This window comes from Neofelis nebulosa, chromosome 10 (genome assembly GCF_028018385.1).
Source record: "Neofelis nebulosa isolate mNeoNeb1 chromosome 10, mNeoNeb1.pri, whole genome shotgun sequence".
Lineage (NCBI taxonomy): Eukaryota > Metazoa > Chordata > Mammalia > Carnivora > Felidae > Neofelis > Neofelis nebulosa.
Genome location: NC_080791.1, coordinates 449,823 through 465,646, shown reverse-complemented (window position 1 = coordinate 465,646; position 15,824 = coordinate 449,823). Strand labels below are relative to the sequence as shown.

The 15,824-nt window shown below is 39.8% G+C and overlaps 1 protein-coding gene across 8 annotated transcripts in view; it reads right to left on the bottom strand.

The window, feature by feature from the left end:
- The window catches only part of CEP126 (centrosomal protein 126), a 106,083-nt gene that overhangs the window by 23,413 nt on the left and 66,846 nt on the right, over window positions 1-15,824 (bottom strand). For 7 of the 8 annotated variants that reach the window (XM_058686446.1, XM_058686445.1, XM_058686448.1 and 4 more), the window contains 3 exons: window positions 9,852-9,908; window positions 4,248-4,360; window positions 1,250-1,325 (listed from right to left, as the gene is read on the bottom strand). In XM_058686446.1, coding sequence (XP_058542429.1) covers window positions 1,250-1,325; window positions 4,248-4,360; window positions 9,852-9,908 — 246 coding nt within the window. The remainder of the gene's footprint in view (window positions 1-1,249; window positions 1,326-4,247; window positions 4,361-9,851; window positions 9,909-15,824) is intronic. The other variant, XM_058686447.1, reaches the window with a different exon arrangement.

Below are 15,824 nucleotides of genomic sequence, written 5' to 3'. Positions count from 1 at the left end.
AGTCTTCCCTAATAGACTTTAAATTTTTGAAGGGCAAGACTTTTATATATTTTGTTCATTACAGTGTATCCAATCTTTACTTGTATGCAGGAAATTAGCTGTCATCTGTTGTGAAAAATGCAAAGGAAGACTTCTATATGTAAACATATAAGTGGAATAAAATGCAAATAATAAAGTAGTAAAAACATCTGCAACTAATATGAAGAAAATAACTCCTGACATTTAAGGAATTTGCAGGAGTCACTAAGGAAATACCCGAGCTCCGGTACCTACAGGAAATAAGAGTATAAAGGACCAAATCACCACAAGTTAACACACATACAAAACAATGAAGCATGTTATTAATAAAAGGAATACAAATCAACAATAAAACACAATTTCTTTGCCTATCATGTAAGCAAATCATAGAAATAATTGCACCTCAAGTTGGTTCACATCCCAGAAAAGTTTTAAATGATGTTTTTCAGGAAAGTATTTTAGGGATATATATGTACAGCTATAACAATGCTTATTCCCTCTGATCCAGTATTCATGTAATACAGAGTTTCACTCAACAAGTATTTATTGGATGTCAATGATATGGCAAATAGTGTAATTTTAATTCTGGGAATCTCTATCTCATGGAAATGGTTGAAAAGTGAGGAAAAAGCTTCATGTAGAAAGATGTCCAATACATCATCATCATCAACATCATCATTATTATTATTAATTACTATTATTATTCTTTCTTTTTTTTAAAGGAAGGCAACTGCCACTTGCAGCGCCTCATGTGGATGTGTCTGGAGTCTTGGAAGCTAGACTACCCTACGTTTTCCTACAAATGGACCTTGAGAGCTAGTTTGGAGGTTCTAGCAGGGGAGCGCAGCTAATCGTATACCCTTGATGGAAGAACGGTCCTCCTCTATAGGGGAATGTTGTCCTCTTCGACTGAGCGCTCAGCTTTGGAAGGGATGCACATGGACTGGTGAGGGAGGAAGGGGACACCCGCCTAGCCAGCCAGGTCAGCCAAATCAACCCTGGTGATCGATGGGGTGACAGATGTCGCAGCCAGATCGTCCTCACATCCATCCAATACATTATTATTTAGAATAAAAAACCTGGCAACAGCCTGAATGTGCAGGGCAAGGGGGGCTTAGCCCCCACATGGTGGTTCACCGCTCAGGTATGTGTGCACTTAGGAAAATACACGTAACAAAATATGGAATCATGGGGAACAAAGCTCAGAGAGAAATTTTAAACCGAAACATACCTTCTTCAACATCAGAAGTACCCCTTGTTGTTTGTTTTGGCTCCCTTGAACTTAGCTGGACACTTTGTCCAAAATTCTATAAAAATATAACATGAAATCAGAACATAATTCCGTATTAAAAATTCATTATTATACATTAAACAAACCCGTATTCACTCTATATGTTTTTGGTTATCACTGCTCATGTAACCTGTGGGTTTTGTTTTTTTTTTTTTTATCAGAAATCAAGAATTACTGGAATAAGTCCTTTCTAGGGTACCTGAATATTAAAAAAAATATATTTTATGTCAATTTTGAAAAAATTTCAGGTTGCTGTGTTGTCGTGGATGCTTGGAAGAGGGAAGTAAGTTGCTGCCTAAAGGAACAGCAAACATTTCCCTTGAGGCTTCTAACCTCCGTTTGTCGTTGCCAACGGCGGGGCGGCCGCAGGTGACTGATGTCTGGGACAGGTGTCCGGCTCGGAACGGCCATGCGGGAGCTCTCACAGCACTGGCCGCTGGTGCACCGCTCGGCTCTCCGGCCCGGAAGGACCCCAAAATGCCCCGCAGTGGGCAGGGACTGCCTCTCACACAGGACAGGGCCTGGCTGCCACTCCCCACCCCGGGCCTGTGCTCGGCCGGATCCAAACAGCCGCTGGCGCAGGTTTGCGCAAGAGTCCTCCTTTCATGGCCTGGGCAGCCTTGCCTGGCCTCCACCGCAGATGGGAGGCTCACTGGACTGACCCAGTCCAGGCACCAAGTGGCATCTCTGCCTTTTCTAGCTTTCACTGGTCTCTTTCAGGTGCTTTCCATGTGGAAGTGGTGGGCTGGGCAGATCCAGTTGGATAAAGCACGTGTTTCCCAGTACATGGTGACTGGTTGTGGGGGCGTGGTGGGCACTGCTGGGTGACTGAACCCCTGTGTAGTAGGATCCTTAGTTAGAAAGCAAAACAAAACAAAAAAAAAAATCAAAACAAAACAAAAGGGATGAGAAAGTTAAACTTCAAAACTTGATTTTGATTCACATATTCTAACGCTAAGACTCAGGAAGATGTTTAAACAGCCGTGTGAATGGAAGATGTGTGTAAAGATGGGAGTGAGGCTTCTGGAAAGAAAAGCAAAAACAGACTCTAAAAACAGTAAGACCGAGTGCAGAGGGAGAACACATGGGACAGAATAAGACCCAGAAAAATAAAAAGAATTTGGAGAGGGCACTAATCACAAGCACTTAAAACTTTGTTTTTTGGTTAAAACAAGTACATATTGCTTTAGAATTTAAAATATATTAATAAAAATAAAGAAAAAAATTGTTCACTTGACAGATTTTGAGATGTTTGATGTGAACAATGTGGAGGTTAAAAAGGAAGGACTTAGGAGGCATTATTGTATTTGTAATCAGTAAGTTATGTCTGTGAGTGAGCACTATGTTATGAAGCAGTAAGAGTATGTCGGTAGTGGGGCAGCTTTATTCACACGATACATACAACTACATGACTTTTGTCTTGCCATTAAGAATATTTTGTGATTTTATTCATATTAAAAATCTTATCCATATAAAAAATTAATGGTTCTTATGATATGCAAACAATAGAATCCTCAACTCATAACTCGGATATAAATTCTTCATAAGGCAATCTATTCCAGTTCTATTAAAAAATCAAAAGAGGGACGCCTGGGTGGCGCAGTCGGTTAAGCGTCCGACTTCAGCCAGGTCACGATCTCGCGGTCCGTGAGTTCGAGCCCCGCGTCAGGCTCTGGGCTGATGGCTCGGAGCCTGGAGCCTGTTTCCGATTCTGTGTCTCCCTCTCTCTCTGCCCCTCCCCCGTTCATGCTCTGTCTCTCTCTGTCCCAAAAATAAATAAAAAACGTTGAAAAAAAAAATTAAAAAAAAAATCAAAAGAAGTGGTATTTAAAGTAGAAATTCCAAGTGAAATGCGATTTACTCACCCATCTAGATGTTTTAATATTTTAAATTCAATCCTTGGATCAGTAAGACCTCTAGACCTCTGTTTACTTTGTCTCACAGAATTACCTTCATTAATTTTAAAATTACTGTTATTAACCTTTTGACTTTTACTGAAGATCTCTATCTCAAACAGCCATAGGAAACTCCTTATTCATTCATTGTTGACTGTTTATAGGAATAGATCTGTTATGAACTCAACATGCCCTACAGAAAAGCCTCAGTGGGAAGTGTCTTTTAATGTACTGAACCCCCAACAGCATCATTATCAGTAATTCCTGAGAACTGTACACCTCCCTCACCCTCTTTTCCTTTTGCCATGTCTTCCAGGAAACTCAGATCCAAAGAGGATATTTAAGCACACGAAACTAGATTAGTCTTCAGGATTAACATACATACTTCCTCTATCCAGGGCTCTAACTTACTTTTCTTTTTTAATGTATATTTAAAAACTTTGTTGTAAATAAACATGTTGGTAATCCAGAGGTGACTATAAATAACAAAATAAAAGAGTAATGGTGATTTGTTGGGGCACCTGGGTGGCTCAGTTGGTTGAGCGTCTGACTTCAGCTCAGGTCATGAGCTCGCTGTCCGTGAGTTCGAGCCCCACATCGGGCTCTGTGCTGACAGCTCAGAGCCTGGAGCCTGTTTCAGATTCTGTGTCTCCCTCTCTCTCTGCCCCTTCCCCACTCACGCTCTGTTTCTCTCTCTCTCTTTGCCCCTCCCCTACTCACGCTCTGTCTCTCTCTCTCTGTCAATAATAAACAAACACTAAAAAAAAGAGAAACAATTAAAAAAAAAGAATAATGGTGATTTGTTAAAGTTGGTTTAAAAGCTTCATTAGGAATTGATCATATAGGCAAATTAGAGTATAGCAAATAAGTCTAGTACAGTAAGTTCCTAGAATAGATTCCCAGGCTGTCTCATAATGACTTTGGCTACACTTATATTTACATAGTGGTCCACAGTTTATAGCAAAAGCACAGTCCTTTGAGAACATTGTTTTACAAGCAATTTTTCACCACAGAATTGAGATTTTTACTAATTCTGTACTCACATTCATTTGCTCATTGTACTTCTGTCCCACATATCCAGAATTTTGTCTTTTCTGTTCTAAAAGACGCCTCTGCTTATTTTCAACAATTCGTTTTCTTCTTAAAACAGTAGAATCTTAAAACAAATGCCAGCAAAATGTCAAAATTTACGAGTACATAGTATATATGCACAAATGTCTGAGTTACCTTCAAACATCACAGAAAACCTCAAGTTTCATACATGCAGTCAGAAACCTCTTATTGAGGGGCACCTGGGTGGCTCAGTTGGTGGAGTGTCTTACTCCGGCCCAGATCACGATCCTGCGCTTTGTGGGTTCAAGTCCCGCGTCGGGCTCTGTGCTGACAGCTCAGAGCCTGGAGCCTGCTTCAGATTCTGTGTCTCCCTCTCTCTATGCCCCTCTCCTGCTCTGCCTATCTCCCAAAAATAAACATTAAAAAAATATTTAAAAAAACAAAACTCTTATTGAGCTTGTTATATGTACCATGCACGACACAATTACAATGATGAATTAAACAAAATCTCCGCTTCTGAGTTTATGGCTTAGACCAGTGACCTCTGAGGTGTGGTGCTAGAATGCCAGGGGGATATGCAAAACAGATCACTGCTGTGTAGGAAGAACCTACTAGAATTTCTATTTATTTATTTAAAATGTTTACTTATTTTAAATAAATGTATTTATTTTTTTAAATGTTATTTATTTTTAGTTTATTTATTTTATTTATTTATTTATTTTTTTTTTAATTTATTTTTGGGACAGAGAGAGACAGAGCATGAACGGGGGAGGGGCAGAGAGAGAGGGAGACACAGAATCGGAAACAGGCTCCAGGCTCCGAGCCATCAGCCCAGAGCCCGACACGGGGCTCGAACTCACGGACCGCGAGATCGTGACCTGGCTGAAGTCAGACGCTTAACCGACTGCGCCACCCAGGCGCCCCTAGTTTATTTATTTTAAATGTTTATCTTGAAAATGTTTATTTATTTAAAATGTTTAATTAATTAATTAATTGATTATGCTTATTTATTTTAAGAGACAGAGTGTGAGCAGGGCAGGGGCAGAGAGAGAGAGGGAGACACAGAGTCTGAAGCAGGCTCCAGGCTCTGGTGTGTCAGCACAGAGCCCAGCGTAGGCATTGAACCCATGAGCTGTGAAATCCTGACCTGAGCCAAAGTCGGATGCTTAACTGAGGCTCTCACGTGCCCCTAAAATTCCAATTTAAATTTATAATCTAAAAATTAGAAGTTCAAATTTACTACGGTAACATACAGTTGACACTGGTGCCCTTGTCAGTTTGCACGGTTTGTAGACGGTCATATACTGCATATAGTAAAACAAAGCTCTCCTGGAAGGACAGTACAGGTTCTCCATGTGACAGGTTGGCACTGGTATCATTAATTAGTGCTCCATCACTTCCTGTAAGTGTAACTAAACTGTAATGTGTGCCCTGGCAGGCGGATTTGTTGCTATCTCACAGCGTCCGAATGACTCCTCACAAAATGGGAAAAGTCTAAAAAAGACTTTTGTAGGCTTCCATCGTATGTGAGGCAGGCAAACCAAGAAACAGACTAATATTAATTGAGTATTTATAATTGCCCAGGCATTGTTCTAAGGGCTGTAGGCACTATTATCATCACTATTTTTACAGAAAAATTAGGCACAGGAAAGGAAAAGTAGCTTTCCTAAGGTCACAAAGTCAGTAAAGTGCAAAGCTGGAATTTACCTCCAAGCAGTCTCTAAAATCTAAATTCTAGCTCTTACCTTCTACGCTAGCAACTTTCACTCTGATTTGACTGTGTCTCACAGAAAGATACTTTGCATTGTGATCCAGGATGTTCTACGAAACATACTTACCTTTATAATATATGATGCCCTCTGGTAGTTTCTATACTAGAACATTCTGATTTTAAAATTATATTTCATTAAAAAAATTCTGATCACAACTCATTGAGTTCATAATCCACTAATAAGTCACATCCTATAGTTTAAAAATGTCTGTTATTATTTTTATTCCCACCCACATGGCTAAGCTAAATGCTAATATGCTAAGCTAGGTATGCTAAATGTTATAGTTTTTAGTGAGATCATCTGGGCATCAATACGAGTTTCTACACTGTTTTCTATGCTTGGAAGTGTCTTTCACTAAATCTTGAAAAGTCCTTATCTTTTTTAGGAGTTTTAAAAATGTTTTAAATGAGGGGTGCCTGCGTAGTTCAGTGGGTTAAGCATCCAACTCTTGGGGTGCCTGGGTGGCTCAGTCGGTTAAGCCTCTGACTTCAGCTCAGGTCACGATCTCACGGTCCGTGAGTTCAAGCCCTGCGTCGGGCTCTGGGCTGATGGCTCAGAGCCTGGAGCCTGCTTCCGATTCTGTGTCTCCCTCTCTCTCTGTCCCTCCCCCGTTCATGCTCTGTCTCTCTCTGTCTCAAAAAACAAATAAACGTTAAAAAAAATTAAAAAAAAAAAAAAGCATCCAACTCTTGATATGGGTTCAGGTCATGATCTTACAGTCGTGGGATTGAGTCCCACATCAGGCTCCACACTGAGCGTGGAGCCTACTTGGGATTCTCTCTCTTTTCCTCTCCCCTCTCCCTTGCCTGCGCTCACTCTCTCTCAAATAAAAATGAAAATAAAATAAGATAAAATGAAAATACTTGAAATGAAAATTTCCTTGGCCACATGACTGCAGTGTTAAGAATTCTTCTCTTCCTTCAAGCCTGTTTGTAAATCTTTTGGAGTCAAGATCTGCCCATACTTTTGTACATTGTTGATTTGTGGCATAATTATTTGTTTTTGAGCTTTATTATTCTTTGTGTAGGTGTTCAGTTTTATTGATTGTAAATTATTGATCCCAGGGACAGATGAAAACCTTGGGATATTTGCAAAAAAATATAGTTTGCACTGGCATCTCTGGCCAAATTTCTAGTCTCATATGAAAATTCTAGATGATAGATTTACCACCAAAACTCAAAGCTACTAAGCTTTAATTATTACATATTTAATATGTATAGTATTCTTACATATAAACACAAGGAAAAATTCTGCAGATATCCAAAGAATGACAGCTTTGGAAAAGATCTTAGAAATTAACAGGTCAACCGTTCACTCAGATCTCACTCACAGGTAGACGAAGCTCGAATGGCTTAGTGAAGGGGAGCCCCCACCTCTTGCCTTGTTGGTGGTTTTAGCTCAAACTTGTCCTTACACCGAACTGAAAGTATCCTTGCAATTTTCACCCTTCATTCAGTTAGGTTTTCTCTTTCTTTCCTGTAATACACCTTCAAATATTTGTACACAGCTACAATGTCTTTTAAACTTGTGTTCTTTTATTGGTCTTCAGACCCACCCCCTACTTCCAGAGGGGTCACCCCGGTTTGTTTATTTAGCCACCGAAATATAAAGACAATATATGAAATAGAGCGCAGTAGTACTTCCAAAGATCTGTTTATTATTGCCTAAAATTATATTACATTTTTAACAGCTAGAGCAAACTCTTTTTGGGTGGGGACTTTTTTTCTTTTTAAAAAAACAATGTCAAGACAGAGATCTTTTTCTTGGAACTGTAAAAAAAAAAACAACTAATTAACTACATACAGGGAAGCTACAAAGGAAAAGACCACATTTAACTGAAATTATATTCATCAAGAAGAAGGAAAGGACATGTCACAAGCTGGCAGAAAATAGATATCATGCATAAAATGACACAGAATCCTGGAGTATATGCAGAACTCTATCACTAAGGAAAAACCCAAGGAGCAGATATCTCTCAGAAGAGGAAAGGCAGACGGTACACAAACATAGGACAGCGTTCCCTTCATTCGTAACCAGTGCAATGCAAGTTGTTCTAAGTAGACATTATTTCTCACCCACAAGACTGAAAACAGTAACATGTCTGACTGTCAGTTTTGATGAGCATATATGGCTCCAGAAGATAATCTGGCACCTAGTTAAGTTAAAAATACACAACCCTATGACCCAGCAACATGTGTACCAGCCGGCATACCTAACTACTCCCAGAAGCATTATTGATTCAAGCAAGAAACTGGAAGCAACCCCAAAGCCCAATGACAGAAGAATGAAAAACCTTTGTGCATTCATATATTGAAATGTAATGCAGTAATGAACATGCATGAAGCACACCTAAACTAATAATAATGGATCTAAAAAATAAAACTGAAAATAGCAAATCACAGAATCAGATGAAATGGCTTCATTTACATAAATTACAGAACTAGGCAAAAAATATGTTGAGATAAATTTACAAGCGGTAAAATGATAAAGACAAGCATGGAACAGGGGCACTTGGGTGGCTCAGTCGGCTAAGCATCCGGTCATCATCAGGTCATCAGGTCATGATCTCACCATTCGTGAGTTCGAACACCGCATTGGGCTCTGCTGCTGACAGATCAGAGCCTGGAACCCACTTCAGATACTGTGCCTCCCTCTCTCTCTGCCCCTTCCCCCCTCGCACTCTGTCTCTCTGTCTCTCTCAAAAATAAACAAACATTAAAAAAAAAAAAAGCATGGAACAATTAACACCATCCTATATAGTGGTCTAGTCTGTAATAGATGAAGGAGATACAGCTGGGGAGGGGCATATGAGATCTCAGCAATATCAGTAAGTTTCTTTTTCTTTCTTTTTTAATGTTTATTCATTTTTGAGAGGGAGACAGAGAGCATGAGTGGGTGAGGGGCAGAGAAAGAGAGAGAAAGACACAGAACTTGAAGCAGGCTCCAGGCTCTGAGCTGTCAGCACAGAGCCCGACGTGGGTATTGAACCCATGAACTGTGAGATCATGACCTGAGCCGAAGTCAGACGCTCAACCAACTGAGCCACCCAGGAGCCCCAGTTTCTGTTTCTAAAACTGGGTAGTGGGTACAGAGTTCTTTTTTTATTATTAGTCTTTACTTTGTACTGTATATTTCTTTTTTTTTATACATTTCTCTTCTAAGATATATTTCACAATAAGAAAAACTGTAAAAATTGCCACGACTTTACAGTTATATTTGCCAAACTGAACTTTATTACTCTGATTTACCACTTCAGTTAGAAAAGATGATTTGATTAAATATATGATATGAAAAAGTCCAATTGAAGTTGAAGTATATTTGTATTAGCAAAAGAAATAGATTACAATGTCAATGGGAAAAGGGAACTGTTGTTAGATTCTTTACTTTTGTTATAAATGTTATAATGACCATAAAAAATTTTATTATCAATGATAAGTAATAGTAATCTGAAGACCATTCCAATCAAGTCAATCACCCTAATTCAGTGGTTATTCTTAGCCTCACTCATGCTGAGATAACCAGAAATGTTTCCTGCTGTGATTAAATATAAAGTAGATAACATCACCTGCGATGTAAACTAGCTAAAAATATTTAACTTGAATCTACCAAGGCTTAAGATGTAAATTCCAGTTCCAGGAAGTGAAGGAGATAGAGAAACAGATAAATGACACTAAAGAAAGTAATTAAGGATTGTTTTTCTATGTATTGGGTCTTAAGTGTTTTGCCTTAAAATTTTTTGATGTTCCCTGTTAAGGTCCTATACTTCTTTTATGACATTTATTTTTAAAACTTTCTATCCTTTATTAGTGTTATAAAATATACCTTGCTTAAATTTTCTGTTTGCTGTTGAAGTAAGAAATAAAAATAAGATGTAGATTCCTGGAAAAAAAAGAAAAAAAGAAAAGATGATTTAAATCTTAACTCCATCCTCTATTTTATTAATAACTTTCTTATGCCTTCTACAAATTGTATATAGATCAATGTACTTTTAAAAAATGTACAGGGGTGCTTGGGTGGCTCAGTTAGTTGGGCCTCCAACTTTGGCTCAGGTCACAATCTCACGGTTCGGTTCGTGGGTTTGAGCCCCGCGTCAGGCTCTGTGCTGACAGCTCGCAGACTGGAGCCTAATTCAGTTTCTGTGTTTCCCTCTCTCTCTGCCCCTCCCCAGCTTGTTCTCTCTCTCTCTCTCTCAAAAATAAACAAACATTAAAAAAAATTTTTTTAACGTACATCACTGAAAAATCTGTGGATATTCAATTCTAAAAAGTTAGGTAAGTTAACTTCTATTTTCTGAGACTTCTGGGGAAGGTGGCAGAGCAGGATGACCCTAAGCTCACCTTGCTAGTCCCCTGGATACAACTAGAGAACACCCACATCAGCATCAATAACCCGGAAAATGACCTTAAGGCTGGCAGAATTGTCTCCACAGTTGAACGTTGAGAATCAGCCACAAGGAAGAGGGCAGGAGAGGCAGAGGTGCCGTCAGGAGCTAAATGGAACCCTGAGGCGCCCCTGGGAGGGAGAGACTCATGGGAGAGAAACAGAGATGCATTGGGACCCTGCATGGGCAAGATGACTCCCTATACTGTTTGACTTTGAAAACCAGAGGGGGCCGAATTTTGTGAGTTCTTACAATCAGTGGGCTCAGAGAGTTGGGAAGGTGGGAGGAAACGGAGTCTGCACCCTTAAAGAGACAGCATAGGTAGCAATTTGAAAAACACCTCGGGCACACAGGATGGAGATGTGTTTAGTCATCTCAGGGCAAGTGCTGAGGGGCAGGGATCATTCCCAGTATCCCTCCAGGGGGGAGGGAGTGATTCCCTCCAGGAGTCCCCTGCTTCCCCCTCTCCATGCCCCCAGCAAAACACATGGCCACCTGAGGGGACCAGCACAGGGCCTACATTCACTACCTGATGTGGTCACAGCTCCGCCAGCCAGGCCTTGATTCCAGGTCTCCTCCCTCAGCAGACTCTGCAAACCTTCCTAACCCCGTGTCCTGCCCTGTGTGCTGCTGGGGATCCAGTCCCCCCAGCCCGGCCTGCCTCTGTCCTGGCAGCTACAGGTCCCCTTCTGCACAGCACTAATGCAAACCTTGCTAATACTGCCTGCCCTACCTCCGTGTTCCCCTGGGGTCCAGAGCTCATCCAAACCGGGGCTGCAAGCCTGGAGGGGCGCAAGCAGCCCCGACAAGGGCCAGTGCCACTCCAAAATGAGTCCTGCCCCAGGGGGAGGGGAAGACAACCACACACACGGGTCCCAACTGGCTGCGGTAGTGGGGGGGGGGTGGGGACAGACATCTGGTCTGACGGCAGGCCCTGCTCACCAACAAACTTCTCAGGGAGCAACAAGCACAAGGCCGGTGTTACTGCATCTCTGGCAAACCCCTGCTCTGACTCAACTCAAACCCAAGGTGGCCCCAGACTGGCCCACAAACAGCCCAGGGACAAAACCCTGCCCACAATAGGCAAAGACACCCTGTGCAGACCACTGGACTTAAGGCAGAGGGAGCTCAGCCACCACAGGAGGGTGCACATCACATACAGGACATGCCCCTGAAGGGCCAGGTTCTGGGGAACAGGGGACAGCACAGCAGGACATGGAAGGTTCTCTCCTTCATAAGGACACTACTTTCAAGAGCAGGAGATGGCGCTGACTTTCCTAGCACACAGAAACAGACACACAGACAAGATGAGGAGACAGAGGAATATGTTCTAAGTGGAAGAGCAGGAAAAATTCACAGTACAAGAGCTAAGCAAAACAGAGACAAGTAATTTTTCTGATAGATAATTTAAAGTAATGGTCATAAAGATACTCATGAGACTCAAGCAAAGAGTGGAAGACTTTGATAAGACCCTTAACAAAGAGATAGAAAACAAAAAAGAGCCAATCCACGAAGAACTGAATAAATGAAATTAAAAACACACTGGATGGAAGGAATAGTAGAGGAAGCAGAAGAATGAATCAGCAGCCTGAAGGACAGAGGAATGGAAAGCAGTGAAAGTGAACAAGAGACAGAGAGAAGGAAAAATAATAATAAATGAAAATAGACTCAGGGAACTCAGTGACACCATCAAGCATAGTAACATTTGCATTATAGGGATCTCAGGAGGAGAAGAGAAAAAAGGGGACGGAAAATTTGTTTGAAGAATATAGTAGCTGAAAATTTCCCGAAGCTGGGGAAGGAAAAACAAATCCAGATCCGGGAGGCAAAGAGAGCCCCCAACAAAACCAACCCAAGGAAGTCCACACCAAGACACATAGTAATTAAAATGGCAAAAAGTAGAGACAGAGAATTTTAAAACCAGCAAGAGAAAAGAAGACAGTTACATACAAGGGAAATCCCAAAGGGCTATCAGCTGATTTTTCAGCAGAAACTTGGCAGGCCAGAAAGGAGTGAAAGGATATATTCAGAGTGCTGAAAGGAAAAACCTGCAACCAACAATACTCTATCCAGGAAGGCTATCATTCAGAATAGAAGGAGAGATAAAGAGTTTTCCAGACAAACAAAAGTTAAAGGACTTAATTACCATGAAACCAGCCCTACAAGAAAATGTTACAGGGACTCTTTGAACAGAAAGGAAATACCATAAGTAGGAGTAAATAAAATAGGAAGCACAAAAGCAGTAAAAATAAGTATATCTGTAAAAAATCAGTCATGGGATTCATAAAATAAAAGGATGTAAAGTATGACACCATATACCTAAAATGTGGAGGGCAGAGGAGTGAAAAAAATGGGTTGAAACTTAAGTGACAATCAACTCAATATAGACTGCTATATGCAGAATTTGTTAGATACGAACCTAATGGTAACCATAAATTATAAACCAGTTACAGATACACAAAGAATTAAGAGAAAGGAATCCAAGTATATTGCTAAAAAAAGCCAGCAAACTGTGGGTGAAGACAGCAAGAAAGGAACGCAGAAGAACTGCAAAAAACCCATAAAAAACTTAACAAAATGGCAGTAACTACATACCTATCAATAATTACTTTGAGTGTAAATGGACTAAATGCTCCAATCAAAATAAACAGGGAGACAGAGTGGATAAAAAAAAAAACAAAAACAAGACTCATCTATATGCCTGCTAGATATATCTATATCTATATGCCTGCAAGATACTCCTTTCAGACCTAAAGACATCTGCGGATTGAAAGTGAAGGGATGGAAGACATTTACCATACAAATGAAAGTAAAAAGAAAGCCGAGAGTAGCAATACTTACATGGACAAACTGGACTTTATTTATTTTTTTTTTTATTTTTTTTTTTTTATTTATTTTTGGGACAGAGAGAGACAGAGCATGAACGGGGGAGGGGCAGAGAGAGAGGGAGACACAGAATCGGAAACAGGCTCCAGGCTCCGAGCCATCAGCCCAGAGCCTGACGCGGGGCTCGAACTCACGGACCGCGAGATCGTGACCTGGCTGAAGTCGGACGCTTAACCGACTGCGCCACCCAGGCGCCCCCAAACTGGACTTTAAAACAAAGGTTGTAACAAGAGACAAAGAATGACACTGTATAATCATAAAGGAAACAATCCAACAAGAAGATATAACAATTGTAAATATGTATGCATCCAACATGGAAGCACCCCAATACATAAAACAGTTAATAACAAACATAAAGGAACCAATCGATAGTAATACAATAATCATAGGACTTTAAAACCTCACTTACACCAAACAGAAAATCACAAGGAAACAGTGGCTTTGAATGATACACGGGATCAGATGGATTTAACAGTGTATTCAGAAAATTTCATCCTAAAACAGAATACACATTTTTTTCAAGTCCACATGGAATGTTCTCAGTGTAGATAACCTACTGGGCCATAAAACAAGACTCAACAAATTAAAAAAGACTGAAATCATACCATGCATCTTTTCCGACCACAACCCTAGGAAATTAGAAATCAATCAGAAGAAGAACTCTGGAAAGAACACAAATACTAAACAATGAATGGGTGAACCAAGAAATCAAAGAGGAAATAAAAATTACATGGAGACCAATGAAAATGAAAACACAACTATCTAAAATCTTTGGGATGCAGCAGAAGTGGTTTTAAGGGGGAAGTTTATAGTAGTACAGGCCTACCTCAAGAAGCGAGAAAAATCTCAAATAAACAACCTAACCTTACACCTATAGGAGCTAGAAAAAGAACAAACAAAACCCCCAAACAGCAGAAAGAAGGAAATAATGAAGATTAGAGCAGAAATAAATGGCATATAAACAATAAAAACAATAGGACAGAGCAATGAAGCCAGGATCTGGTTCTTTGAAAAAAATCAATAAAATTGATAAACTTCTAGCCAGGCTCATAAATAAAAAGGAAAAGAAGCTTCAAATAAACCAAAGTCAGAAATGGACAAGGAGAAATAACTACAGAAACCACAGAAATACAAATGATTGTAAAATAGTATGAAAAATTATTATGTCAATAAATTGGACAACCTAAAAGAAAAGGATAAATTCCTAGAAACATATAACCTACCAAAGTTGAAGCAGGAAAAAATAGAAAGTTTGAACAGACACATTATCAGCAATGAAATGGTATCAGTAATCAGAAAACTTCCAACAAACAAAATAGATGGACTAGATAGCTTTATAGGTGAATTCTTCTAAACATTTAAAGAAGAGTTAATAACTATTCTTCTCAAACTATTCCAAAATATAGAAGAGGAAGGAAAACTTCCAAATTCATTCTATGAGGCCAGCATTACCCTGAAACCAATACCAGAGAAAGGTACTGAAAAAATAAAGAGAACTATAAGCCAATATCTCTGATGAACACAGATTCAAAATTCCTCAACAAAATATTAGCAAACTGAATCCAACAATACATTAAAAAAATCATTCACCGGGATCGAGTGGGATTTATTCCCAGGATGCAAGGGTGGTTCAATATTCGCAAATCAATCACTGTGATACATCACCATCAACAAGAGAAAGGATAGAAACTAATAAAGGCCATGTATGAACAACCCACAGCAACATCATACACAAGGACAAAAAACAGATTTTCCTGAGGTCAGGTACAAGAAAAGCAATGGAAAATGGACAGCCTTCCACAGAGTACTGGAAGCCCTAGTCACAGCAATTAGACAACAAAAAGAAATAAAAGGCATCCAAATCAGTAAGGAAGGAGTAGTATTTTCAGTATTTGCAGATGACATATTATATACATAGAAAGTCATAAAGACTCCACCAAAAAACTACTAGTCCTGATAAATTAATTCTGTAAGGTCGTGGGATACAAAATTAATATGCAGAAGTCTGTTGCATTTCTATACACTAATAATGAAGCAGCACTTAACGTGATTAACACTGAGTAATGTACGGGATGGCTGAATCACTATACAGTACACTTGAAACTAACATAACACTGTATGTTAACTATACTGGAATTCAAGTAAAAAATACAATAAAAATTAGTTTTTGATTTTCCAGCTTCATTGACATGGCATTGATATATAAATTATGTAAATTTAAGGCATACAATCTGATGATTGCATACACACATATACTGCAAAATGATTACCACAATAAGGTTAGTTAAAAGTTCCATAGAATTATGCCTTTTAAGGCATTTTATTTATTTTTTAAAAGTTTATTTTTTGAGAGAGAGAGAGAGGGAGGGAGGGATGGGAGATAGGGGGAGAAAGAGAATCCCAAGCAGGCTCCGTGCTGTCAGTGCAGAGCCTGACACAGGGCTTGAACCCAGGAACTGTGAGGTCATGACCTGAGCCCAAATTAAGAGTCTAAAGTTTAACTGACTGAGCCACCCAGGCCCCTGAGT